Raw genomic sequence first — 26,959 nt, 5'->3', positions numbered from 1 at the left:
CCCCTCCCCTCCCCCTGCTTTCTGACGACCCTGAAGCGGGGGGAGGGTCTCCAAACCAGGGGATCCCCTGCCCCCACCTGGGGATTGGCAACCCTAGATGCAAACCATAAGCTGCCTATTTAAGGCAAGGAAACATGCATAGAGGAGAGAAAAATTAGCATCTGGCACTTCTTTGTAACAAGCCTTCCAGCTCTCAGGTGGGCTTTGTTGGTGCCACTGCCAAGATTTGTCCAGTGCAGGTGGCCAAAAAGATCACAAGAACCACCATTTACACAACTGCTTTGGTTTCACAGCCCTCAGCAGGAGCAAGGCCTTATATTGCAGCACCACATTGACTGTGAGGAAGACAGAAGCCTCTGCCCTCAAAAATGCTCCTGCCCCCTGCAGCTGGCGGTGGGAAGTGCTGTCAAGTTGCAGCCACAGGGTTTCCAAGGCAAGAAACTAAGAGGTGGTTTGCCAGTGATTGACTGCCTCTATGTAAAGCAACCCGGGACTTCTTTGGTTAGGTTTGCCAATCTCCAGGTCCCAGCAAGCGTTCTCCCACTTTCCCAGGCTCCTTCTTGCCCCCAGTGGGGGTAAGCTCCGCCCCCACATCTACCATGTGCCTTCCCCTTCAGAACGCTAGGAGAAAGCTTGCAAAGGCTTCCTTTTGGGATGGGGTGTCTGTGTCTTTAAGGCTGAATGGGGGCGGGGTGAGCAGGCAGAACAACATGGCTGCTCCCAGTAGCTGTGAAAGCAGCCCAGACCCTCCGTTTGTTGCACAAGCTTTTCAGAGGTCGTTTGCATAGTAAAGGGTAAACTTGAACCTTTGGTTTCCCTGTGTTATTGGAAGCTCAGCAACTCGTGAGTAAATTGCCCCAGTGAGACCACACAAGTGGGGGATTGCAAACGGTTTTATTTTTGCTTCTGTGTGTGTGTGTGAGGGAGAGAGAGAGATGATTTACAGCTGCTTGGGTGAGGAAATGAAGGCTGCATTCAGGAGAACTGCACTGCTGAGTATTTATTTATTTATTTTAGTGAACGTCTCCTGGCTCCACCCCCCAAAGTCTCCCACCCCCACCCCCAAAGTCCCCAGATATCATGTGAGTTACTTGGCAACCCTCTTTCCCATCCAAGGCTGATCTTGCTTACTGTCTGAGATCTGGCTAGCCTGGGCCACCCAGGTCAGGGCAAGAGATGGACAGAGGTGGTTTGCCATGACCTTCCTCTGCACAGCAACCCCAGGGTTCCTTGGGGGCCTCCCATTTCAATACTAAGCAGGGCCAACCCAGCTTAGCTTCCAAGATCTGATGAAATCAGGCTGGATGCTCAGAGGCCATGTGCCATCCCCTGCCTCCCGGTAGCAACCCTGAACTTCCTTGGTGGTCTCCCATCCAAGTACCCACCAGGGCTGACCCTGCTTATCTTCTGAGATCATGTGAGATCAGGCTAGCCTGGCCATCCAGGTCAAGGCAAGAACTGAACAGAGGTGGCTTGCCGTTGCCTGCCTCTGCATAGCAACCCTGGACTTCCTTGGTGGTCTCCCATCCAAGTACCCACCAGGGCTGACCCTGCTTATCTTCTGAGATCATGTGAGATCAGGCTAGCCTGGCCATCCAGGTCAAGGCAAGAACTGAACAGAGGTGGCTTGCCGTTGCCTGCCTCTGCATAGCAACCCTGGACTTCCTTGGTGGTCTCCCATCCAAGTACCCACCAGGGCTGACCCTGCTTAGCTTCTATCCTCTGACAAGATAGAGCTGACCTGGGGCCGTCCAGGCCAAGGCACCACCACGGATCTCCCCTCCTGTTTAGCAATGTCAGTTCAAGATCCTCCCCTGTTCCTGGCTTGCGCCGCACTTACGCTTCCCACATTAATAAGCTTTTAACCTTTTCAGATTTCAGCAAACTGAATTAAATCTGACCGTTCCACCCAAAGAAAGGTTGCTGATGTAACGATAACGGTGGTGGGAGTGGAGGCCTTAATGAAGACATAGCAGCATCGTCCTCTTTAACTGAGACAAGTAGGAGCGCTGCCGATTCATTGCTCATCCAAGGAGGTGACTAATAGCAAAGGCAACAGAGAGCAAAAAAAAAACCCAAAACAAAACAGGGCAGGTGGGAGGGAGGGAGGGAGGAAGAGCACCGCTCCAGCTTCTTTCCTCTCCTGGCATTACTCACTAGTCTCCCACAACGAGATGAGCAGATTCAAGGGGGTGTTTTTACAAGACGCACAAGCGATTGCTGAGAGATCGTCAGATGCACAATCCTCACGTGGGTTGCCCACGAATTATCACCTCTGATGAAGTATCGGTCATTGCACATTCACATGGCTATGCAGATCTATATCTATGAACGGGCCTCAGATTCAGCAGGAGCTCACAGGAGCACGGCTCCTGAACCTTTCTGAGGGTTCCCCCTCTTCCTCCCCACCTACCCTGTCCAATGAATAGGAGGTGCAGCTGCGTCGCAATCCCTGGATCAGCTCCACCACCTATTTTTCGACAAAAGGACCCCTGTATATGAATACTGTTTAACTAAAGCATGTGTATCCCAGCTTTCCCCCAAAGGCTCAACAGTCTAGTAAAAGGCAAGAACATCTGCTTGGCATGCAGAAGGTCCCAGGTTCAGCTCTGGCAGATGCAAAGGGTTTAGCTCAGGCAGGGCCGGTGCGTGGGAGTAGGCAAAGTAGGCAGTCGGCTAGGGCGCCACCTGGCCTAGGGGGCACCACTGGGTGCCCCCTCTCTGACACTTGACTCCTGACCACTGTCCCCTTGTCCTCTCCCATGGCCAAGCTGCCCTCAACAAAGCCAAGCCACCCCCCTGTCCCCGATGTGTGACTGGGCCTCCCGCCTCATCCTATCCCGCCACCCTCCTTCCTGGCATGGCCGGCAAGCACATTCTCACGATTTTTTTAATAACTTATCACATTTTAAAAAAAATTAAAATTAAAAATCAGTAAATTAAAAATGTGAAAAGTTTCAAGTTTGAAGCTCTTCATTTCCCCTATATATATTTTTAATAATGAGGGAGGGGGCACTAGTGGGTGAGTCGTCTAGGGTGCCAGAAAGCCTAGCACCAGCCCTGAGTTCATGATCAACAATAGGCTCCCAGAAGAACAGATGAAGCAACCTTTCTACCAAATCAGACCCCCCCCCCCCGAGTATTGTCTGCTCAGGGTGGCAGAGGTCCTCCAGGGTCTCAGGCTGGGGTCTTTCACATCACTTCCTACCTCATCCTTTTAACTGGAGATGCCGGGAATTGAACCTGGGACCTTCTGCATGCTAAGGAGATGCCCTGCCACTGAGCCACAGCCCCTCTTCTGACGTTAAGAATCCTGCCTCCTTGCCCTGTACCAAGCTATACAATGCAGAGCTTGCCACAATGTCCAAAACAGGGCCTACCGGACAAATCTTGTTGTATTTCCTGTGGAGACCCTGAGATCTGACTGACCCGAGCTTGGGAAGCAGGCATTTCCCCATTGGTGATGTAGAAGCCGGCAACCTGAGATCCAGTGCATGTCTGATAGCAAGGATTCTGCACGCCTGCCTTCCTTTCAGATCCAGTCCATGCCTTCAGGGCCCCGCTGGACCAAGATTTAGCAACTCTGGCTTGGGAAATCACTGGAGATTTGGGGGTGGAACCTGGAGAAGGCAGAGGGTGCGGCGGGACAGAGGGGGTTAGGAGGGACAGGGGGGCCAGAGAGCCCACCCTCCAAGGCAGCCGTTTTCTCTGGATCCTGGTAGACTGGAGATCAGTTGTAATTAGGGTTGCCAACTTGAGGTCTCCAGGTTGGGAAATCCCGGGAGATTTGGGGGTGGAGCCTGGGAAGGGTTTGGGGAGGGGCCTCACCAGGATATAATTCCATGGAGACCACCCTCCAAAGCCCTCAATTTCTCCCGGGGAACTCATCTCTGGAGGTCAGTTGTCCTTCTGGGAGATCACCTTCTGTGGACTATACAATTTTGTTACAAATGCCCATCGATTTTATATAGTTGAATCATGATTATATGCATGATTTTTCCACTGCTATTGAATCAAGAGATTGAATTAATAGCAGTGGTTTAATGAGGAGTTTGTACGTTACTAATTCTGCAGTGCCCCAGATATTTTGTCTGGATCCTGCTGGGGGCCACAGTGCTGCTGACTGTATGGGCTGTTGACTCTGCCATTGACTCTCTCCACATGAGTAAACAGACAGCCATTACTCACACAGAGACGGGGAAATAAGAACAGATTGCAAGCAAAGAATCCAACTGGGGAAGGCAAAACTTGTCTCCTTCACGACATCACACACACCCCAGTGCCAGAATTCAGCATCTCTCTGTTATCCCAGAGACTGAGTGTGCCTCATTTGCATAGCTCCGCCCCCTTCACAACCCCATCATTATAGTAAAGGATCTAATTCTCCAGCACAGAACAGCCTTTGGGTTTCACAGCTCATCAGAAATTATTTCCTGGCCCTTATGATGGTGGGGGCAGGGAGGGGGGAGAAATAGCTTTCCCCCCCCCCAAAGGTGTCTTTTAAAAAAGATTTGCTACCCCATGCAATGGTTAGGAGAAATCCCATCAATGTGCCCCATTGACCAACAACCCTGTACACCAATTAGCAAAGTTTTGGAGAAGGTGGGGTGGAGTTAGTAGAACTATCCAGGCACTAACGTATGCAAACCAGAAAAGAAAGTGAAATAAAAAAGAAAACATGGCCAATTTTTTTTTTAAAAAAAAATCACAAATATATGGTTGGATTTGTGCCTTTGGTTTATTTCCAAATGGCAGCTTTGAGAAGAGATGCAATTCAAAATATCTTCTCTTAGACATAATAAAACTTTGAATAGTTGTGGGGTGTATCTGCTTTATCCAGCTATGAATCTGGAGTGGGTTTTGCAGGAAAGAGAAGCAGAGAGGGGCCAAAGCTCTGTGGGGGATGTCCCAATGTGGCCTGCAAGATGCCACAACAACAACAACAACAACATCATTCTGTGAATTAAGGAGGTCAGGAAGGGCTGCATCACGGCTTATTTCTTGGGTCCCCTTGTTACATGCCCATGTTCACCACTTCGGGGTCAGTCAGCAATTTTTCTCCAGGCCAGTTTGGCAAGGGATCCTGGAGGGTTCTGCTATTTTCTGGGCTTGGAGCCGGGGTCACTGGGGATGTATGGGTTGGGGGGCAGGTACTTGTGAATTTTGTGCACTGTGTAGGGGATTGGACTAGATGACCCTGGAGGTCCTTCCAAGTCCAACTGTATGATTCTATAATACTCAGACTGGCAGTGGATCTCTCCCAGGCTTTTGTTTCCACATCGCTTCCTACCAGGTCCTTTCAACTGGAGATGCTTGGGGCTCTTTAGTTTGGAGCAACGTCGACTGCGGGGTGACATGATAGAGGTTTACAAGATTATGCAAGGGATGAAGAAGGTAGAGAAAGAAGTACTTTTCTCCCTTTCTCACAATACAATAACTCGTGGGCATTCACTGAAATTGCTGAGCAGTCGGGTTGGAATGGATAAAAGGAAGGGTAATTAACATGTGGAATTCACTGCCACAGGAGGTGGTGGCGGCTACAAGCATAGCCAGCTTGAAGAGGGGATTGGATAAAAACATGGAGCTGAGGTCCATCAGTGGCTATTAGCCACAGTATGTGTGTGTGTGTGTGTGTATATTGACCACTGTGTGACACAGTGTGACACAGAGTGTTGGACTGGATGGGCCATTGGCCTGATCCAACATGGCTTCTCTTATGTTCTTATGAACCTGGAACCTAAGTAGAGCTTGTGAAAAAAGCCCCGTGGCGCAGAGTGGTAAAAGCTATAGTACTGCAGTCGGAGTCCACGACCTGAGTTTGATCCCAGAGGAAGTTGGTTCAGGTAGCCAGCTCCAGGTTGACTCAGCCTTCCATCCTTCCGAGGTCGGTCAAATGAGGACCCAGCTTGCTGGGGGGAAAGCGTAGATGACTGGGGAAGGCAATGGCAAACCACCCCGTCAAAAGTCTGCCGTGAAAACGTCGTGAAAGCAACGTCACCCCAGAGTCGAAAACGACTGGTGCTTGCACAGGGGACTACCTTGACCTTTTTAGGGCTGGTAAAAGAGGGTGAGTGGAATCTCCTCAGGTGGGTGCCTCAGGATGAGAAAAATGTGCTTGGGATATTTGAGCCTTTGCTCATCATTAGTAAGATACTGAAAGTCACATGAGCTCAGACAGTTGTACCATAGGTCAATAATGCAGCCAATCAAGGGCCAAGAAGCCAGCTGTTTCCAGTCAGCATCCATGGAGCAGCTTGGGGATGCTGTCTAGTCTGCAGACAGAGGGTCAGGCCTTCTCTGCAGTACCCAGCATCATGACCCAGCTTGGGTGGGGCACCCCTTCCTTGAAAAGCAGGATCTGGCCACCATTTTGGTTGAATGCAGGCTCGATTGCTGCTGTTTACAAATTTTTATCCCTCCTTCCCACAGTTTGTAGAATTTGTCTTTTATACACATACGCAGTCACAAGCTGAGCACTTGAAACTGTCCCTCCCCCCCCCCCCCCCTCAACACACACAAAATATTCTCTCTACGATTCTCTGGATGTTCAGAGGCCATGACTGGCTGATTTCTTCTCCCTGATTTCCTCCTTTAACTGGCACTTCGCTGCTTTCCAGATCTTCTGGGTTATATTCAGTCCTTTCAGGCAAGTTTTTGAGGTTCTCTCTTCTTATTTTCTTTGGATTCAGTTACAAAATCCTATTTTTCTACATACCTGGAGGATCTCCTACATAGGTAAAGATGTCTTCTTTGTCTGTGTGTGGTTGTGTTTTGCTGACTTCATCACCCACAGAGAGGCCAAGAGGTTTACAGATGGGGGGGGAGGGGCTGTGGCAGAGCATCTGCTCAGCACGGGAAAGGCCCCAGGTTCAATCCCCGGCATCTCCACTTGAAAAGATCTGGTAGTAGATGACGGGTAGGACTTTTGCCAGAGACCTCAGAGAGCTGCTGCCAGTCTGAGTAGACAATACTGGCCTTGATGGACTGATGGTCTAATTCAGTATAAGGCCTCTCCAATGTGCTCATGCGTATGGTCACACACGAATATCATGTTTCTAGCATTATTACGCATATACCGTAGATTTGCCAGTAAACTGCCCTTGAAGCTGCAGGTGTTGTATACATAGACGAAAAGTTTTTAGAACAGGTATATAAAGTAGTATGAATTGTGGTCTTACTATTTGGCATTTATGTACTTCGGAATGTTCAACATGCATTAGAAGCAGGAGTCCAGTAGTGCCTTTAAGACCAACGACGTTTTATGCAGAATGTGAGCTTTTGTATGCATGCATTTCTTCAGGCGAGGGAATGGGGTACAAGTGAGCAGAGCTGCATGTAGCTGGTGGGGAATGTCAAGACTGCTATTTGACTCCTTCTTTGCTCTACTGCTTCAGACCAAAATGGCTGCCCACCTGGATCAATGCATTAGAAGGATATCAGTACCTTACAGTCACCCGACAAGGTAGGTTGGTGGGATAATCCTCCTGTTACCGATTGGTGAGGGGCAGATGCCAGGGAGGAATTGCCAACCTTAAGTCCCTCCTTCTCCAGTGCCACAGTCCCAACCCAAATCAAACCCATCTGTACTTTTTACACAGGAGTTGCGCCCAGGGAATGGCAGTTTCAGCAGGGCTGAACATCTCTGTGGGAAACTAATTGAAGAAGAAGAATTGCAGATTTATACCCCGCCCTTCTCTCTGAGAATAAGAGCCCCTTGGCACAGAGTGTTAAAGCTGCAGTACTGCAGTCCTAAGCTCTGCTCACAACTTGAGTTTGATTCCTGGTGGAAGCTGGGTTTTCAGGTAGCCGGCTCAAGGTTGACTCAGCCTTCCATCATTCCAAGGTCAGTAAAATGAGTCCCCAGCTTGCTGGGCAGAAAGTGTAGATGACTGGGGAAGGCAATGGCAAACCACCCCATAAAAAGTCTGCCTTGAAAACGTAGTGAAAGCAGCGTCACCCCAGAGTCAGAAACGACTGGTGCTTGCACAGGGGACCTTTCATTTCCCTTCTCTCTGAATCAGAGACTCAGAGCGGCTTACAATCTCCCATATCTTCTCCCCCCACAACAGACACCCTGTGAGTGGGTGGGGCTGAGAGGGTTCTATTTTATTTATTTATTTGATTTATATCCTGCCCTCCCCACCGAAGCAGGCTCAAGGACAACCTCTGCCAGAGCTATGGCTGACCCAAGGCCATTCCAGCTGCAAGTGGAGGAGTGGGGAATCAAACCCGGTTCTCCCAGATAACGAGTCCATGCACTTAACCATTACACCAAACTGGCTCTGTAAAAGGTAATGTCTAACTCAGCTTAGAAGGAACACTTGAGGTTCCTGGCCCTGAAAAGTCCTCCTGCCTGCCTCTTCCCCATCTTCCTGAAGACAAAACACGGAGCCCAGCAGGGGACCTGGGCATCTCTTCCCACTGCCCAGCCTTTGGGGCTACTGCAACTTTCTCACATGAGGTTTTGGGGAGGTGTTTTGGGTTTTTTTTTTTAAAGCAAGTCTCTCTGCCTCTTCTCATGCTTATCATTTAATAAGCAGATCCATTACAAAGGCTGTGGGCAGAGATGCGGACTTAATTCACCCCAATTGCTGCGGGGGGAGAGAAATTCATTCTCGGTTAATTGTGTTTGCCAAGAAGGCAGGGTGACTTTGGGTGGAGGGAAGGCTATAAATATACATAGATGCTCTCCTGACTGCACAAGCAGGGACTTGGGTCAAGGGGGAAGGAAGACTGTTTATCCCAAAGCTGAATTGTATCACACCAGAGGAAGGCTAGCCCATCTGGTGTAAGAAGGGGATGGGAGAAACCTCAAGAAACAGACAACAGAGTCATAAAGAAAATGGACAGGGCACAATACGTAGAAGGCCCAATGAAAGGGGCAAACCCTGACAGAGACCCAGCTCTCTATGGTTCACGGCACGGGTCCCCAGCGTGGTGCCCGTGAGCGCCACAGAACCCGCCAAAGCTTTTCCTGGCACCGCTGCTTTTGGAAAGTGGGAAGGGCCAGGCGGGGCTTCTGATTGGCCACCAAAGATCTGATTGGCTGTGCAGATTAAAATAACTCTAGCAGCAGCAGCTGACAGTACTGCATTAGTTTTATCTTGTCTCTCCCTCATAGAATCACAGAACCATAAAGTTGGAAGGGACCTCCAGGGTCATCTAGTCCAACCCCCTGCCCAATGCAGGAAACTCACAAACACCTCCCCCTAAATTCACAGGATCTTCATTGCTGTCAGATGGCCATCTAGCCTCTGTTTAAAAACCTCCAAGGAAGGAGAGCCCACCACCTCTGAGGAACCACTCTAACGGTCAGGAAGTTCTTCCTAATGTTGAGCCGGAAACTCTTTTGATTTAATTTCAACCCATTGGTTCTGGTTCTACCTTCTGGGGCCACAGAAAACAATTCCATCCCATCCTCTATATGACAGCCCTTCAAGTACTTGAAGATAGTGATCTATCACCTCTCAGCCGCCTCCTCTCCAGGCTAAACATCCCCAGCTCCTTCAGCCTTTCCTCATAGGACTTGGTCTCCCTCCTCTTTCCCAGTGCATTCTTTCAATTATCCCTCTTCTTCCCTGCACTCTCCCTCCCTCTCCCTCTCTCTGTGAGTGCTTGGCTCCACTTTTGGCAGCAGCTGCTTGGTGATTGTGCCCTCCACTGTTTGTCAGAATTCCAGAGGCATCCAGAGCTTCAAAAAAGTCGGAGATCCCTGGTTTGGAGTGAGCATGGGGCCCCTATGAAGAGCGCAAAGAGTTCTGGTGATCTTCAGCAACAGAGAGCAGGATCCCCACTGAAAGACAGCCTGCCCTCCCCCATGGCCAATCTTCCCTGAGCAGTCCACAGTAGCAAGTCAGGGCTCTTCTGCATTCCCATTTTCCCTGCTTGAGTGGCCCTATGGCTTCAGGGTGGTGGTGGTGGTTTTCTTTCCTGCATGTGTTTTGCTCCCTCTAGTGATTGATTTGATATTACATCACTGTATGTCTGTCATACCCCAAGTTTTTAAACTGCAGGAAGATATACTGGATGGCCAGAGACATAATATCAAATTGACTCCTTGAGGGAGCAAAACATGGGCAGAAAAGAAAAAAAAAACCCCACAGCAATATTTATTTATAGTAGGCTTATATTCCGCCCTTTCCCATAACGGGCTCAGGGTGGATCACAACATAAATTGGACAATAAAAATCTACAATTCAAATTTAAAACAATACAATAAAACCAAAACAGTAGAACAATAAAACGAAACCAGGTGCATCACCAGTGAAAAGGGCACATTTCACAAAATATAACAGTTTTTGGCTCAAGAAGAAGTGATTGTGTTAATAATCAGGAACACACAAGCAACGAAAATGATAGTGCAGAAGAGCCTTCTCTGTTCATGACAGAGGTACACTGTCAGGCCCAAGAACAGGCCCAGCCTTCTACCCAAACAACACTCTGGAGCCTTCCATTTTGCAGAAATAGTCAGAGAGGCCTGGAGTTTGTGCGTGAGAAACCTAAGTGGGTAAGCCCCAGTTCTTCTTCACTGGACAACATTGCTATCCACCACTGACCTTCCACCCGAAACCTAGGCTAGGAGACAGAGCAGAGAATACCGTAAAACGCAGATCCAAGCCTCATAAAAAGCAACATAATCTTACTATTTGGCAACAGCGATAACAGACAGTGTTTCATTATACACTCTCCTAAATCATTTGCAACTGTGAAGCACGATGGCATTAGATGACAGGTTGCTTCCCTAGCAAATCGTTTCTCTTTGTTTTAAGCATCCGTCTCCATGTGGGAGTCTAGGTAAGCAGACTATGAAAGGGAGGAAAGAAGCAGGGGGGAGAGTGAGGTTTTGAGGACTCTGGGCCAAAAAGCAGACTCCTAAAAATCTGGGCTCCTGCCAGCCAATCACCAGAAAGAGGTCCCAAATCAAGCAACCCAAACGACCTTCTTCCGTGTTGCCTGCAGCAACCAACATACCATAAGGACCACCTCAAGAACATAAGAGCATCACAAGAGCCCTGCTGAGTCAGACCAGTGAGGGTCTATCTAGTCTTGCATGCGTCACACACAGTGGCCAGTCAGTTCCTCTGGAGGGCCAACAACAGGGCAGAGGGGCTGAGGCACTAACAGGTTTAGTGCCTCTGGATGTGGAGGTTCCCTTCAGCCACCACAATAGACCTCTGATGGGCCTCTCAGCCATAAATCTAGCTCCCTTTTAAAGCTATGCCGTGGCCATCACTACATCTTCTGGCAGCCTTCTTGCAGATGATGATGATGATGATGATGATGATGATATTGGATTTATATCCCACCCACCATTCTGAATCTCAGAGTCTCAGAATGGCTTTATCTTCCTCCTCCACAACAGAACACTGTGAGGTGGGTAAGGCTGAGAGAGCTCTCCCAGCAGCTGCCCTTTCAAGGACAATTCCTGCCAGAGCTATGGCTCACCCAAGGCCATTCCAGCCGGTGCAAGTGGGGAATCAAACCCGGTTCTCCCAGATAAGAATCCACACACTTAACCACAACGCCAAACTGGCTCTCCGCATTCACTCTGGTTATCTTCAGAGGCTCTGCCTCAGTTGCCCCTGCTATCTGAGGCTGAACAGGTGGCAACCCCCAAAAAGACTTTCTGAAGTTCCAAAACTTTAGAACTTCCTCCACAGAGAGACTCAACCATCTCCCTTTACCACTGAATTCGGCCAGTGGGTGAAAACTTCCTTGTCATACCCCCCAGTAATGGTTACTGGCCCTCCTTCTAGCATTGCGTGTTGATGTGTTTTTATTGAATTTTTAAACCATTTTACCTGCATTTTAATGGTTCAAATGTTTCCATGTTTTTATGTTTGCTGCCTTGGGGATCCTGATTGGGTGGAAAGGCAGCGTAAAAATGTTTTTAAATGCAATAAATATGCATTTACAGTCAACAACTGCTTCTAAGAGGACCAAGGGAGGAATTCAACCAACTTTGCTAGACCTGCAGGCAGGTGGGTGGTGCATTCCCTGCATCCAACAAGGTATTTTTCAACAGTTAGAATCATAGAATCACAGAGTTGGAAGGGACCTCCAGAGTCATCTAGTCCAACCCCCTGCACAATACAGGAAACTCACAAATAGCTCCCCCTAAATTCACAGGATCTTCATTGTTGTCAGATGGCCATCTAGCCTCTGTTTAAAAACCTCCAAGGAAGGAGAGCCCACCACCTCCCAAGGAAGCCTGTTCCACTGAGGAACTGCTCTAACGGTCAGGAAGTTCTTCCTCATGTTGAGCCGGAAACTCTTTTGATTTAATTTCAACCCATTGGTTCTGGTCCTCCCTTCTGGGGCCACATACTTTAACCACAATGTCACATTGATCTCAGAAGAGTTTGTATTGGGGGGCAGTCACGGAGCACAGCAGAAGACCCTAGCCTGCACCTGTGCTGGGGACAGATCATAGAATCGTAGAGTTGGAAGGGACCTCCAGAGTCATCTAGTCCAACCCCCTACACAATGCAGGGAATTTACAAATACCTCTCCCCCCATGCACTCCATTTACACCTGCTTCACACACAGAAGATGGCCACCTCACCCCCGATCCCCGGAGACTGGCCTGGAGAAAAATTGCTGACTGACCCCAAAATGGTGATCAGCATTTCCCTGGGCAGGTAAGAAAGGACCACAAGAACTAAGCACTGATGCAACCCTTCCTGCCTTCCCTTTCATAAACTGCCTAATTCACAGAATCAGCGTTGCTGTCAGGTGGCCATCTAGCCTCTTTTTTAAAAATCTCCAAAGAAGGAGAGCCCACCACCTCCCGAGGAAGCCTATTTCACTGAGGAATCGCTCTAATGATCAGGAAGTTCTTCCTAATGTTTAGTCGAAAACTCTGTTGATTTAATTCCAGCCCATTGGTTCTGGTCCTACCTTCTGGGGTCACAGAAAACAACTTCGCACCGTCCTCTATATAGTAGCCCTTCAAGTACTTGAAGATGGTGATCATATCACCTCAGCCACCTCCTCTCCAGGCTAAATATCCCCAGGTCCTTCAACCTTTCCTCCTAGGACTTGGTCTCCAGACTCCTCACCATCGCCCTCCTCTGGACCTGTTCCAGCTTGTCTATATCCTTCTTAAATTATGGTGCCCAAAACAGAACACAAGACTCCAGGTGAGGTCTTACCAGAGCAAAGCCATACCATCACTTCACGTGATCTGGACACTACGTTTCAGTTGATACAGCCCAAAATTGCACTGACCTTTTTAGCCACCACATCACACTGTTGACTCATGTTTAGTCATGTTCAGATGTGAATCTCTATTCCAATGCGACTCTAGCAGCTAATTCCAGAGCGCTCAGAGTCCCAGGCCAAGGAAAAGAGGGAAAAGGGGCTGCCCTCCTGATATTTTTTTCCCAAGTCTACAGTGGACTCTTGTTTGGGTTCATCCTCCAGGTGCTGAAGCAGCCATCTCAACTAGTTGCACTGCACAGGAGTTACAGTCATGAGGAGAACACAGAGGTACACAAGCAAACGGACTAATCTGAGGTCTGGTTTACACATATATCTCCTTCAGCTGACTTTTCAACAACTGGGGTGGCTCTAGGGCAGGGGTGTCAAACATGCGGCCCAAGGGCCGAATCAAGCCCCCAAGCTCTAGATCATTGGACCCTACTGAGGGTGTCTCTCCTCCCCAAAACCCAACCTTCCCAGGCTCCACCCCTTAAATCTTCAGAAATTTTCCAATCTGATGTGGGCTGCCCTATCTGAACAGGGTTTTGTTTTGTTTTTTAAATGTATCAGACTTTCAGCAACCCCTTCCCTGCACAGCAAGGCTCTGGGAGGGTAACAAGAAGTTAAAAAACAATATCACAAATTAATTGTTAAAAACAAGTTAGCGTAGCAGCAAATCAAAATTTAGATCAGATGGTGACAGGCACTAATAAAAAAATTATATTCTGCTGAGGCCCCTCCCCTCCCCAAACCTCACCCTCCAGAGACTCCACCCCCAAAATCTCCAGGTATTTCCCAGACACCTCTGGGTTGGGAAATACCTGGTGATTGGGGGGGGGGGTAGAGCCTGGGGAGGGACCTCAGCAAGGTATAATACCCCAGAGTCCACCTTTCTTCTCCAGGGGAACTGTTCACATCCCTTGTAACTCATTCATACATGCAAGTCATCACAAGATGTTGCCACCGGTGACAAACAGACATGTGCACATGAACCAACTGCAAGAGACAGTTTAGAAAGGCAGGAAAGCAGGTAACCTGGGCGGGAGACCCACCTGAACACCCACTCGAAAGGCAGCCTCCACTTGAGCTTTGAGAATGTTACATTTCAAATGATCCGGTGCTGCGGAAGACGACACTGGAGGAGTGTGGAGGCTCTTCTCTAGTGCTTTCTTGTCTTCGCCCTGCTAGTAACATAAGAAGACACAATATGGGCAAATTACCTCAGTGTTTCTCTCAGAGACACTGTGTGTGTATTGAGGAGGGGGTAATACATGCTGTGGGGTGTGTGTGTGTGTGTGAAGTGCTGCCTGTCACTTCAGACTTATGGTGACCTCATGAATAAATGACCTCCAAAACTCTTTTCATGAACAGCCTGGCTCAGGCCTTGCAGACTGAGGGCCTTGTGGCTTCCCTGATTGGGTCAACCCATCTCTGTTGGCCCTTCCACTTTCCTTAGCATGACTGTCTTTTCCAGTGACTCTGTCTTCTCATGATGTGACCAAAGCACAATATACAGCCTCAGTTGAGTCATTGCAGCTTCTAGGGAGAATTTAGGCTTGCTTTGTTAAACCTTCAAGACTAATCAAATTTGTGGCAGGGGGGGGGGGGGGAGGAGCTGTTACAAGTCGTGGCTCACTCTGCAGAACCAACCAAACAATCTAAATCCCTAATGGCCCTCACCTTTGGCTTTGTCTGCCACTTCTGTGGACCAGTGTTCCCTCTAAGCTGAGTGAGCGTGAGCTAGCTCACAGGTTTTTAGCCTCCAGCTCACACATTTTTGTCTTAGCTCAAGAAGGATGACCCCAGAGCACAATAATTTATTAGGCTTCCCAACCCTCCTGCCCTGGCAGGGGACCCCAGGATTTCCACCCTCTTCCCCCGCTCCCCCAAAAAAACGGAAGCGGGGGGGAGGGGGGGAAATGGCGCCGGGGAGCATGGCGAGCCGCCTGATTCTGGAGCGGGCGAGGCCGCTGCGCCGCTGCCGCCCCCTTCCCGCCCACTGCAGCTGCTCCTCCGAGATGGGCCCAGGCTGAGCCCATCTCGGAGGAGCAGCCAAGAGGCAGCAGCAGCGCTGGGGAGGGCGAGGCAGGCCAGGAGCATGGTGAGCCGCGAATCTGGGCCCTTCTAGGACCCGGACTTGTGGCTCGCCACGCTCCCGGCCCGCCTCCACCCCCCCCTCTCCGCTTCCACCCCAGAGGCGGAGCGGGCGAGGCCGCCGCGCCGCTGCCGCCTCTTCTCTGCTCGCCATGGCTGCTCCTCCGAGATGGGCTCAGGCTGAGCCCATCTCGGAGGAGCAGCCACGGCGAGCAGAGAAGAGGCGGCAGCTGTGGGGCGGCTCGCCATGCTCCCCGGCGCCGTTTCCCCCTCCCTAGCTCCACCCCAGTGTCTCCTGGCTCCACCCCCAAAGTCTCCTGGCTCCACCCCCGAAGTCCCCAGATATTTCTGCGGTTGGACTTGGCAACCCTATAATTTATGCAGGAGCTCACAACTTTAATACCAGTAGCCAGGGCTTTTTTTGAGCAGGAACGCAGTTCCGGCTGGTTTGGCATCAAGGGGTATGGCCTAATATGCAAATGAGCTACTGCTGGGCGTTTTCTACACAAAAGCCCTGTGTGGAACAATGGTGATGTCAGGGGTGTGGCCTAATATGCAAATGAGCTCCTGCTGGGCTTTTTCTACAAAGAAAGCCCTGCCAGTAGCTCACAAAGTAGAATTTTTGCTGCAGTTTAGAGGGAACATTGCTGTGGACTCAATCACAAGATTTAGTCTGTAGACAGAAAATTAATCAAGAAGGAGACCGAACCCTCTAATTAGCCAGTTTTCTCTTCCTCCTGATTTTCACTTAGCTGCTTTTGTTTCTCTCGGGCATATTGATCTGCAGCTAGTCTACTGCTACCCAGTGAAACATCTCGGGCCACAATCCAACACGTCTCCTCTCTGTATAGGAATTTAATCTAAGTGGCCACATAAAACTCCTGGCTTTTCTGGCCCAAAGTAGTAGCTGGCTTGCATTACAGTCAATACACTGTCACCCAAACGAGACGGGTGCTCTTTAATGAGCTAACAACTTGCCTTTGTTCAAGAGGAAAGCATTTTGTGGTTAATTGGACAGCTCTAGAAATAATGGCTTGTTAATTTGTTCCGTTTGGTGGCTGCGCACAGAAGTATTGTAAAGGGCCAGCTCAGACATGTGCGAACACCTCTCGACAAGGGAACAAATGCTGGGTGCGAGCTGCATGCCTGAACTGTCTCCATCAGAAAGTCTTGTCTCTGAGTGGGCACAAAGGGATGGGGCCTGCGACAGCTCATGCTCATGCGGCTACCAGCAACGAGCAAAGGAGATGCATGCGTGGATCAGAGTTTAGTGGCAAAGTCTTGGGTGGACATCTTTACTGCAAAGAAGTACCCATCACCTACTTGGGGAAGCGGCTAGAGGAGGAAAAAGCAGGGGCTGGGACGGAAGCAGATGAATGTGACACACTGGCTCATTCCATGCTAAACAGTTTGGTGTAGTGGTGAAGTGTGTTATCTAGGAGAACCGAATTTGATTCCCCACTCCTCCACTTGCAGCTGCTGGAATGGCCCTGGGTTAGCCATCGCTATCGCAGGAGTTGTCCTTGAAAGGGCAGCTGCTGGGAGAGCCCTCTCAGCCCCACCCACCTCACAGGGTGTCTGTTGTGGGGGGAGAAGACATAAGAGATTGTAAGCCACTCTGAGTTTCTGGGGGTTGGACTAGATGATCCTGGAGGTCCCTTCCAACTCTATGATTCTATGATTCTGACACAGAGAGAAGGGTGGGGTATAAATCTGCAGTCTTCTTCTTCTAAACACCACATCAGAGCTGCCACCGAACATACTATTCTATACCTCTGCAGATGTTCCTGATCAAATTGAAGGATGGAATGTAGCAAATCAGAGGGTAAGGTTGCTAACCCCCAGGTAGTGGCTGGAGATCTCCTGGGATTAAAACTGATCTCCAGGCAACAGAGGTCCATTCCCCTGGAGAAAATGGCCACTTTGGAAGGTGGACTGTGGCACCATACCTCACTGAAGTCCCTCCCCTCCCCAAACTCCGGCCCCCTCAGGCTCTGCTCCCAAAATACCCAGTTATCTTTCAGCCCAGAGCTGGCAGTCCTAGATATGGGTCTGTACTTGATCCTGGTCAGGTTCTTTGGTTTTCTGCCTACCTTTCCTGCACGTCTTTTAGGTTTTTTATCCGTGCCAAAGAGGTTCATGACAGAGTCCAGGTTTTGACCTCTGCCTGGTGCCCACCTTATATGCGGCAAGGAAGCCTTTCCATTTGCTCTGCTCCAGTCAAAGCTGTGCTACAGGCCCGTGTCGTTTTTGTGGACTAGTTGGGTGTTTGAGGCAATCTCTTGAGTTCACCCTCTTCCCTCAGACAGCATCAGAGAGAATCACAGCCTTCGACTCTCCGACTCACCTCTGGGCACCTTTGATGCCTGCTTTGTACTAATTAAAACGGCCCAGCAGCGCTCAGAAGAGTAAAGCACGTTCTGTCAATGTACAGGGTTTTATCTGGCTTTTTCTCATCTCATCATCTAATTAAACATATGAATACAAAGACAAGGACAATTTGGATCTCACAGATTATTTGGCAGGAGGGTTGCCATGGCACCCTGGGAAAAGGTATCTCTGCCACCTTTCTCAGCACAGAGTTCAGGCCCCTTTGAACGCAAACAACACCACACCACTTCTGAGGCAGAGAGAGAGAGACAGAGACAGAGACAGATTTTATAAAAATGTATTGGGTCCCAACAGCCTCAACCCAAGCTGACTCTTTGGAGGTAAGCAGGACAGAATCAAAATGGACGCCCCTGCCAGTGTGTGGAGAATTGTAGCACGGGGGCAAACAACAGGAGCAAGTGAAGGAACAACAAAGAGCAGAGGGGAAACCGATGATGATTTCTATTCGTATCCCGCTCTCTCCCACTGATGTGGGGCTCAGAGTGGGTTCCAGCATTTCAAGCTACATACAAAAGGAAGAAATGGGCTCTCAATGTTTCATTAGCAGAGACAGCTCTGGGTCAGCAGGTTCCAGGAGATTCAAGGGACAGAGTCCAGGGGAAGGGAGGGCCACAACAGGCTCTAATGCCATGGCTTCCCCCCTCCAAAGCAGTCCTTTCCTCCAGGGAGAGGGAACTCCAGTCTACAGGGTGTAGGGTTACTAGGTCCCTCCTGGCCACCCATGAGGAATGGCGGGTAGGGTTGCCAGAAGGGACCTAGTAACCCTACACCCTACAGATCCAGGTTGGGAAACTTCCGGAGATTTGGGGGTGGAGCCTGGGGAGGACAGGGACCTCAGTGGGGGACAAGGCCACAGAGTCCACCCTCCAAAGCATCCCTTTTCTCCAGGGGAACTGATCTCTGTAGTCTGGAGATGAGATGTAACTCCAGGGATCCCCAGGTCCCACCTGGAGGCTGGCATCCTTAGGAGGGGAGGGACCTAGAAGGGTATAATGTCACGGACTCCCCCCCTCCACAGCAGCTGTTTTCCACAGGGGAAATGTCGTCTAGAGGTGCGCTGCAATTCCAGGGGGTCCCCAGGTCCCACCTGGAGGCTGGCATTTCTAACAGGGTGGTGCTTGTGAGGATAAAACGGAGAAGACCTACAAAAGCCGCTTTGGGTCATGATCCAGGAGACAGGCAGGGTGTAAAGGAAGGAATTCAATATTTGTGAAGAGGCACGGGATGAAACATGGAAGGGAAACGCACCCCGGCTTGTGGTATTTCTCCTCATTTTGGAGAGGAGCGACATTTCTGATCTAATCCCTGCCGTGTCCATAAGAGCAAGGTCATTTGAGTGGCTCAAGAGGGCTTGAGGTCTGCAGGGCGCTCAGCCTACGGTTGCCAATCCCCAGGTGCGGGCAGGGGATCCCCCGGTTTGGAGACCCTCCCCCCGCTTCAGGGTCGTCAGAAAGCAGGGGGAGGGGAGGGGAATGTCTGCTGGGAACTCTATTATTCCCTATGGAGTTTTATTCCCATAGAAAATCATGGAGAACTGATCCACCAGTATCTGGGGCTCTGGGGGGAGGGCTAGGGTTGCCAAGTCCAATTAAAGAAAAATCTGGGGACTTTGGGGGTGGAGCCAGGAGACTTTGGGGGTGGAGCCAGGAGACATTGGGGGTGGAGCCAAGAACAAGGATGTGACAAGCATAATTGAACTCCAAGGGAGTTCTGGCCATCACATTGAAAGGGACAGCACACCTTTGAAAATTCCTTTCTTCCATAGGAAATAATGAAGTATAGGGGCACCATCTTTTGGGGCTCATAGAATTGGACCCTCTGGTCCAATCGTTTTGAAACTTGGGGGGTATTTTGGGGAGAGGCACTAGATGTTATACTAAAAATTTGGTGCCTCTACCTCAAAAAATAGCCCCCCCCCAGAGCCCCCAATGCCAACAGATGAATTCCCTATTATTCCCTATGGGAATCGTTCTCCATAGGGAATAATAGAATGCCCAGTAGACATTTCCCTCCCCCCCACGCTTTCTAAAAAGGGGGAGGGCCTCCAAACCAGGGAATCCCCTGCCCCCTCCCTCACACACACACACACACACACACACAGTTACCAGATCTTCTTCCGGAGAACTCTTGCGGTGAAAGTGAAAGCAAAAGAAAGGGCGGGGCTGTTCTCCCAAGCCCTTCCTGCTCCCGGCCCAGCCTTAAAGCGGCAGACATTTTACAAACGGCTCAGGAGCTCTATAATGAAGCCTACAGGTATGTTCTCCCCCCCCTCCACCCCCCACCCCCGCTTCCCACTTCTTGAAGACCGGGAGATGAGGCTGCAAACCCAGGGGACTCCCGCCAGAGCGGGAGGGTTGGGAAGCCTAGGGAGGGCTGTTTTGGGGAGTAGAAGCACCAAATTTTCAGTATAGCATCTAGTGCCTCTCCCCAAAATACCGCCCACGTTTCAAAAAGATTGGACCAGAGGGTCCAATTCTATGAGCCCCAAAAGAAGGTGCCCCCATCCTTCATTATTTCCTATGGAAGGAAGGCATTGAAAAGGTGTGCCGTTCCTTTAAATGTGATAACCAAAAGTCCCTTTGGAGTTCAATTATGCTTGTCACAGCCTTGAGTTTGGCTCCACCCCTAATGTCTCCTGGCTCCACCTCCAAAGTCTCCTGGCTCCACCCCCAAAGTCCCCAGATATTTCTTAAATTGAACTTGGCAACCCTAGCTCAGCCACCTCAAGAGATACCTGGGGCTCAGACTGTGAAAGAGCTGGTTGGCTGGGAAATACCTGGAGATTTGGGGGGAAGAACCTGGGAGAGAACTCAGCAGGGCCTAATGCCATGGAGAGAGTCCACCTTCCACAACAGCCACATTCTTCAGGGGATGTTGTCTCTGTAGCCTGGAGATCAGGTGTAATTCCAAGAGACCTTCAGGCCCCATCTGGAGGTTGGCAACCCAAGCCCCAGCCAGAGATCCCCATGTTGTACCTTGTTCATGTTGACGTGCAGCACCGGCCAGGGCCCGACTGCCTTCACCGTCTCCGCTTCCCCCTTCTTCAGATGGACAGAAGCATCATCGTAAAGGCGAGGAACTCCTGGGGGCCCAGAATTAGCAAAGAAAACAGTCTGAAAGCAAAGTAAAAAACCCTGCAAACATAACCCCTGGACAAAGTTCATGCACGGTTATAAACCGGACTCACACTCAGTCACACTCGTCCCCTTTTCGACAGCAGCAGCTTGTAACGTTTGCAACAGCACAGTTTTAAAATGGACTGGATGCAGGGTTACTAACTCCAGCCTGGGGAATTCCTGGAGATTTGGGGGAAGCGCCTGTAGAGGAGGGAATGTGGGGAGGGATTTCATCTACAGTCAATGGTATATCATAGAGTTTGCCTTCTGAACCTGCCATTTCCTCCAAGGGAACTGATTTCTGCAGTCTGGAGGAAAGTTGTAATTCTGGGAGAACTCCAGGTTCTGCCTGGAGGATGGCAACCCACACTTAAAGATTGTTTTCCCTACCTAACAAAAGGAACTGTTGCTGTTCCTTGTACTGGTAAGATGGAGTGGTTACACTGTTAGATTAGGCTCTGGGAGACCAAGGTTCAAATCCCACCTCCGCAATGGGAGCTCACTGGGTCAGTCACACATCTCCAGCCTATGTGTGTGTGTGTGTGTGTATGTGTATATGTATATGTATGTGTATATCCAGGGGTGGAATTCTAGCAGGAGCTCCTTTTAGGGTTGCCAATCCCCAGGTGTGGGCAGGGGATCCCCCGGTTTGGAGACCCTCCCCCCGCTTCAAGGTCATCAGAAAGCGGGGGAAGGGGAGGGAAATGTCTGCTGGGAACTCTATTATTCCCTATGGAGATTTATTCCCATAGAAAATCATGGAGAATTGATCTGCGGGTATCTGGGGCTCTGGGGGGAGGGCTGTTTTTTGGGGTAGAGGCACCAAATTTTCAGTATAGCATCTAGTGCCTCTCCCCAAAATACCCCCCCCCCCAAGTTTCAAAAAGATTGGACGAGGGGGTCCAATTCTATGAGCCCCAAAAGAACGTGCCTCTATCCATTATTTCCTATGGAAGGAAGGCATTGAAAAGGTGTGCCGTCCCTTTAAATGTGATGGCCAGAACTCCCTTTGGAGTTCAATTATGCTTGTCACAGCCTTGATCTTGGCTCCACCTCCAAAGTCTCCTGGCTCCACCTCCAAAGTCCCCAGATATTTCTTAAATTGGACTTGGCAACCCTAGTTCCTTTGCATATTAGGCCACACACCCCTGATGTAGCCAATCCTCCAAAAGCTTACAGAAAAGAGCCTTATAACCTCTTGGAGGATTGGCTACATCAGGAGGGTGTGGCCTAATATGCAAAGGAGCTCCTGCTAGAATTCCACCCCTGTGTATATTAAACTGGAGTCCTTGAGTGCCAAACTCTCCAGCTGGCAATCTCTCCAGTTACAGATTTAGATGCCTCACAGTTGGGCATCATGTTGCCAGCTCTGAGATGGGAGCTACGTGGCCCTCTGACAGCACTGTTGATTTCGTGAACTTGAGCAGGTCAGGAGAAGGAGGGCAGGGGGAGGCCCTTGTGATTTCCCTGCATTGTTCAGGCGGTTGGACTAGATGACCCTGGAGGTCCCTTCAGGGGAACGGATCTCTGTCATCAGGAGATCAGTTGTAATGGGGGGAGATTTCCAGCCCCCCCAAAGAGGATGGCAACCCTCATTAGGAACTTTTTGGCCCAGCCATTAAAAGACTACAGCACTGACCCTCACGGACATGGGTCTGCTGGCAAGCAAACAGGGCAGAGACAAAGACGCCCCTTGGCCAGGCACATTCCTGGCATCAGAGATTGTTTCAGAGGGTGTCTGTGTTGGCCTAATAAGAACATAAGAGAAGCCCTGTTGGATCAGGCCAATGGCCCATCCAGTCCAACACTCTGTGTCACATAAGAGAAGCCATGTTGGATCAGGCCAATGGCCCATTGAGTCCAACACTCTGTGTCACACAGTGGCCAAAAAACCCAGGTGACATCAGGAGGTCCTGCAGTAAAAGAGTCGAGTTCAAGTCCAGCAGCATCCTTGAGAGCACCTGAGAGTCCACCAGCACCTTTGTATCTAGGCTTGCCAATCCCCAGGTTCCAGCGGGAGTTCTTCCGCTTTCCCAGGCTCCTTCCCGCCCCCAGTCAGCTGGCCAGCGGGGGGAAGCCCTGCCCCCAAAGGACCATGTGCCTTCCCACCTCCGGAGGCTTCAGTCTCCGATTGAAAGGCTTCCTCTTGGGATGGGGTGTCTGTGTTAATTTGAAGAAGCTGGCAGCAACTCATGAGTAGAGAGGCCAATCCGTTGCTTTAGAGTCGCCAGAAACGGGGGGGGGGGGGGGGGGAGAGAAACGTCTGTTGAGCACTTCATTATTTCCTATGTGGAGAGCTATTCTCATAGGTTATAATGGGGAATTGATCTGGAGGTTTCGGGGGCTCTGGGGGAGCTGTTTTTTTAGGTAGAGGCACCAAATTTTCAGTATAGTATCTAGTGCCACTCCCCAAAGTACCCCCCCAAGTTTCAAAACGATTGGACCAAGGGGCCCAATTCTATGAGCCCCAAAAGAAGGTGCCCCTATCTTTCATTATTTCCTATGGAAGGAAGACATTTAAAAAAGGTGTGCTGTCCCTTTAAATGTGATGGCCAGAACTCTCTTGGAGTTCAATTATGCTTGTCACAATCTTGTTCCTGGCTCCGCCCCCAAAGCCTCCTGGCTCCACCCCCAAAGTCCCCAGATATTTCTTGAATTGGACTTGGCAACCCTATTTGCATCTGATGAAAGCTCAAAACCTCATAAACTCCGCCCCCCCCCCCCCCCCCCCCACTACAGGCCTGGAATCCAGCTGCTGCATAATACATTTCACTGGAAATGTCCGTATGAAGCATGAGCAAACTTGCTTTCGGGGCTCACACTTTGGAAGGGGACTGCAGTGGGCTGAAACGACAACAGGGGGAAGGAAGTCTGTTCCCGAAGGGCATTTTGTGAGGAGGGTCCTCAAAGGGTCCGTGTGCCCAACCCATGAGATTGCTTATCCTAGAACTTCCGCAGCTCTACCAGAGGGTGGCCTCTGCTGGATCTTGCTGGATTCCAGCCTGCTCTTGCATCTCACCTCCAAACTCATCCAGGTCGCTCCTCTACGTCTTTGCTCTTGGGTGGAGGGAGGATGCAAGACTCTTCCCCCCACCCCCGCCCCGCCCAGCATTTTTCAGCACAAGGGCAGGGGCTGGAGGAGACTTTTTGCTCTCATTCAGTTCTTCTAAGTCAGGGGTGTCAAACATGTGGCCTGGGGGCCAAATCAGGCCCTCAGAGGGCTCCTGTCAGGCCACTGAACAACTGGCTGCCATCTGCTTCCTTCTCCCTCTCTCTTGCTTCCTTCTGCATCTCAGCTTGCTTTGCCAGGCTTGCTCTATCACACAGGAGCTACAGAGCAAAGACTCTATCTTCTTCATTGGCTGAGGCTTCTCCCTTGGGGAGGAAGGGGGGAGGGAGAGAGCTTGCTTTGCCAGGCTTTCTCAATTGCACAGCAGAACTACTGAGCCAAGCCTCTTTTCCTTCTATTGGCTGTGCCTCTTCCCCCTCTTGGACCCTTAGGAAAGGGAGAAAAGAGCCTTTGTCCAGTTTCCTGGATCCCATGGGAGAGATACAAAGAAAGCACCTTTAAGACCAATGAGTGCTAATGTTTCAAGCATGTTTTATTTTATGGGTTTTTTTAAAAAAAATCTTTAAGTGTGTTTGTCTGTGTCCATTTTAAAGTTTAAATCGCTGCTACCTAATCTTAAATTGATACCAGCCCAACAAGGTCTCATTTAGGTCAGAGCTGTCCCTCATAGTTAATGAGTTCAACACCCCTGGTCTAAGCCTTTTGCTAGGCAGGAAATAACTCCAGTCATCCTGACTTCATGACTGTTCACAGTTGCACCATCCCGCCCTCCTTTTTGCATCCTCTGCTCATGTGTGCTTCCTAACCTGAAGCATTTCCTCCTTTTCATATTTTTTTTCAAATGTAAACTGTGTTTCTGGCCCTCAAAAACTTCACTGTCCATCTCCCAAGACTGGGAACAAAATCCAGGTTTCTTCAATATTTGTGAGTAAAAATTATGCACTAGAAGAATAAGAAGAATTGCAGATTTATACCCCGCCCTTCTCCCTGAATCAGAGACTCAGAGCGGCTTACAATCTCCTATATCTTCTCCCCTCACAACAGACACCCTGTGAGGTGGGTGGGGCTGAGAGGGCTCTCACAGCAGCTGCCCTTTCAAGGACAGAGACTCAGAGCGGCTTACAATCTCCTATATCTTGTCCCTGCACAACAGACACCCCGTGAGGTGGGTGGGGCTGGAGAGGGCTCTCACAGCAGCTGCCCTTTCAAGGACAACTTCTGAGGTAGCTATGGCTGACCCAACGCCAATCCAGCAGCTGCAAGTGGAGGAGTGGAGAATCAAATCCGGTTCTCCCAGATAAGAGTCTGCACGCTTAACCACTACACCAAACTGGCTCTCCTCAGATTGAGGGGGTTGGGCTGGAGGAGAACTAAAGAAACACTAGTCCCTACTAGATTCAGTATAGAATAACTGCCGACAATGAATGACACCAAATGCACATTGAGAATCACCAGGTAGAGCAACTTGAAATTTAAATTGTGTCATGATGCTCTTTTCCCATTTAGGACGGCAATGAGGGGGGAGGCAAACTCAGTGCTGGGAATCATTAGGAAAGAAATTGAAAAATAAAAAAGGCACTCTAATGCCCTCCCAATAATACCACAGTGCAGCTGCATTTGGAAAGCATATGGGTCTAGTCACCCCATTTAAAAAACAGATATCAGAAGCGGAAAAGGCATCCACTGATGTAAAGCGTGAAGGGGCTTTGGCGGGGCAGCACAAAGGCTCTTATCGCCAGGAGCTGCAGAAATGAAGATCTTGGGCCAGCGACGATGGATGAGCTCTCTTGAACATCCCATTAGCTGCGAGCCCACCCGTTTGACTGATTCGATCAATCAAATCAATCAGGACTGACAGTTCTTCATTTCAAAAATCCATTTCCACTTCCACAAAGATGAAGCAGTACCCAGAAAATTGCTGAGGCGCACGAGTAAGTAAATGACATGGTGTACTTAGATCTCGAGAAGCTTTCAGAGCCATCCGGATGGAGAATTCCAGAGGGAGGGAGGGAAGGAGATGGGGACAAGGGCAGAGAGTTTAATTAGAACACCATTTGCAAACTTTTGCAAGAGGGTAAGCGCTTAAAAAAAATAAAAACAAAATCCCAGGTCAGCCTTGAGCTGACCTGTAGCTTCCCTCACAAAAATCCTTATAATGCCCAAGTTCATTACACAAAAACGTCCACAGAAAAAGTTGCTTGTGACTGGATGAAAACAGCCAATTTCCTCCAACTCGATGAGTTACAAACCTAACAGCAGCAGCTCTGCCAGAGGGATCTGCAAAAGTTTCTATCAGTAAGAAGGTTGAAGCTCCCCCTTCAGCTTCACTGGGTTTCCTGGGAGCCCGAATGAATGTAGCAGACTTACTGTTTGGGCTTGGAATAGCAGCAACCACCACGTCCTTGGTGTCAGGAGGGGCAAGTCCTCCGTAACTGGAATGTTGGTGGTGGTGATGGTGGTGATGGTGGTGGTGATGTCTTCCGGGCATTTTGGCTGCGAAGGGCGTTTCGCCATTTTCTTCAATGTTAAACGGGTGAAGTTCAGTGTTGTTCAAAGGATAACTGTGGAGCACAAATTGGGTCCAACTCAGAACATTTAAGAAAGGGACAGGGAGGCATTAACAATGACATAGTCCTCTGTGAGGAAACCGTACACACACCTATTTGTTAGAACAAAATTTGAGCCCGGTGGCACCTTTAAGACTGACAAAGTTGAATTCTGGGTATAAGCTTTTCTGTGCATGCACACAAAAGCTCACAGAATTGAACTCTGTCGATCTTAAAGGCGCCACTGGGCTCCAACGTTCTTTTGCTTCGGACCAACATGGCTGCCCACCTGAGTCTAGACATATTTACCAGTTATTTCTGCCCATCCATGTAGGGTTGCCAAGTCCAATTCAAGAAATATCTGGGGACTTTGGGGGTGGAGCCAGGATACTTTGGGGGTGGAGCCAGGAGACATTAGAGGTGGAGCCAAGATCAAGGCTATGACAAGAATAATTGAACTCCAAAGGGAGTTCTGGCCATCACATTTAAAGGGACGGCACACCTTTTCATTGCCTTCCTTCAATAGGAAATAATGAAGG

General features: G+C 49.7%; 1 protein-coding gene across 1 annotated transcript in view; it reads right to left on the bottom strand.

Moving 5' to 3' along the window:
- LOC132578270 (band 4.1-like protein 4B) overlaps positions 1–26,388 on the bottom strand; it is a 95,987-nt gene extending 69,599 nt beyond the window's left edge. The window contains exons 1-3 of the mRNA XM_060248194.1: positions 26,242–26,388; positions 20,664–20,801; positions 14,256–14,387 (exon numbers count right to left, since the gene is read on the bottom strand). Of these exons, the coding sequence (XP_060104177.1) occupies positions 14,256–14,387; positions 20,664–20,801; positions 26,242–26,388 (417 nt within the window). The remainder of the gene's footprint in view (positions 1–14,255; positions 14,388–20,663; positions 20,802–26,241) is intronic.
- Between the last annotated feature and the right edge of the window lie 571 nt (positions 26,389–26,959).

The sequence above is a fragment of the Heteronotia binoei genome, chromosome 10, assembly GCF_032191835.1.
Source record: "Heteronotia binoei isolate CCM8104 ecotype False Entrance Well chromosome 10, APGP_CSIRO_Hbin_v1, whole genome shotgun sequence".
Classification (NCBI taxonomy): Eukaryota; Metazoa; Chordata; class Lepidosauria; order Squamata; family Gekkonidae; genus Heteronotia; species Heteronotia binoei.
This window is presented reverse-complemented; position numbering and strand designations above follow the sequence as displayed.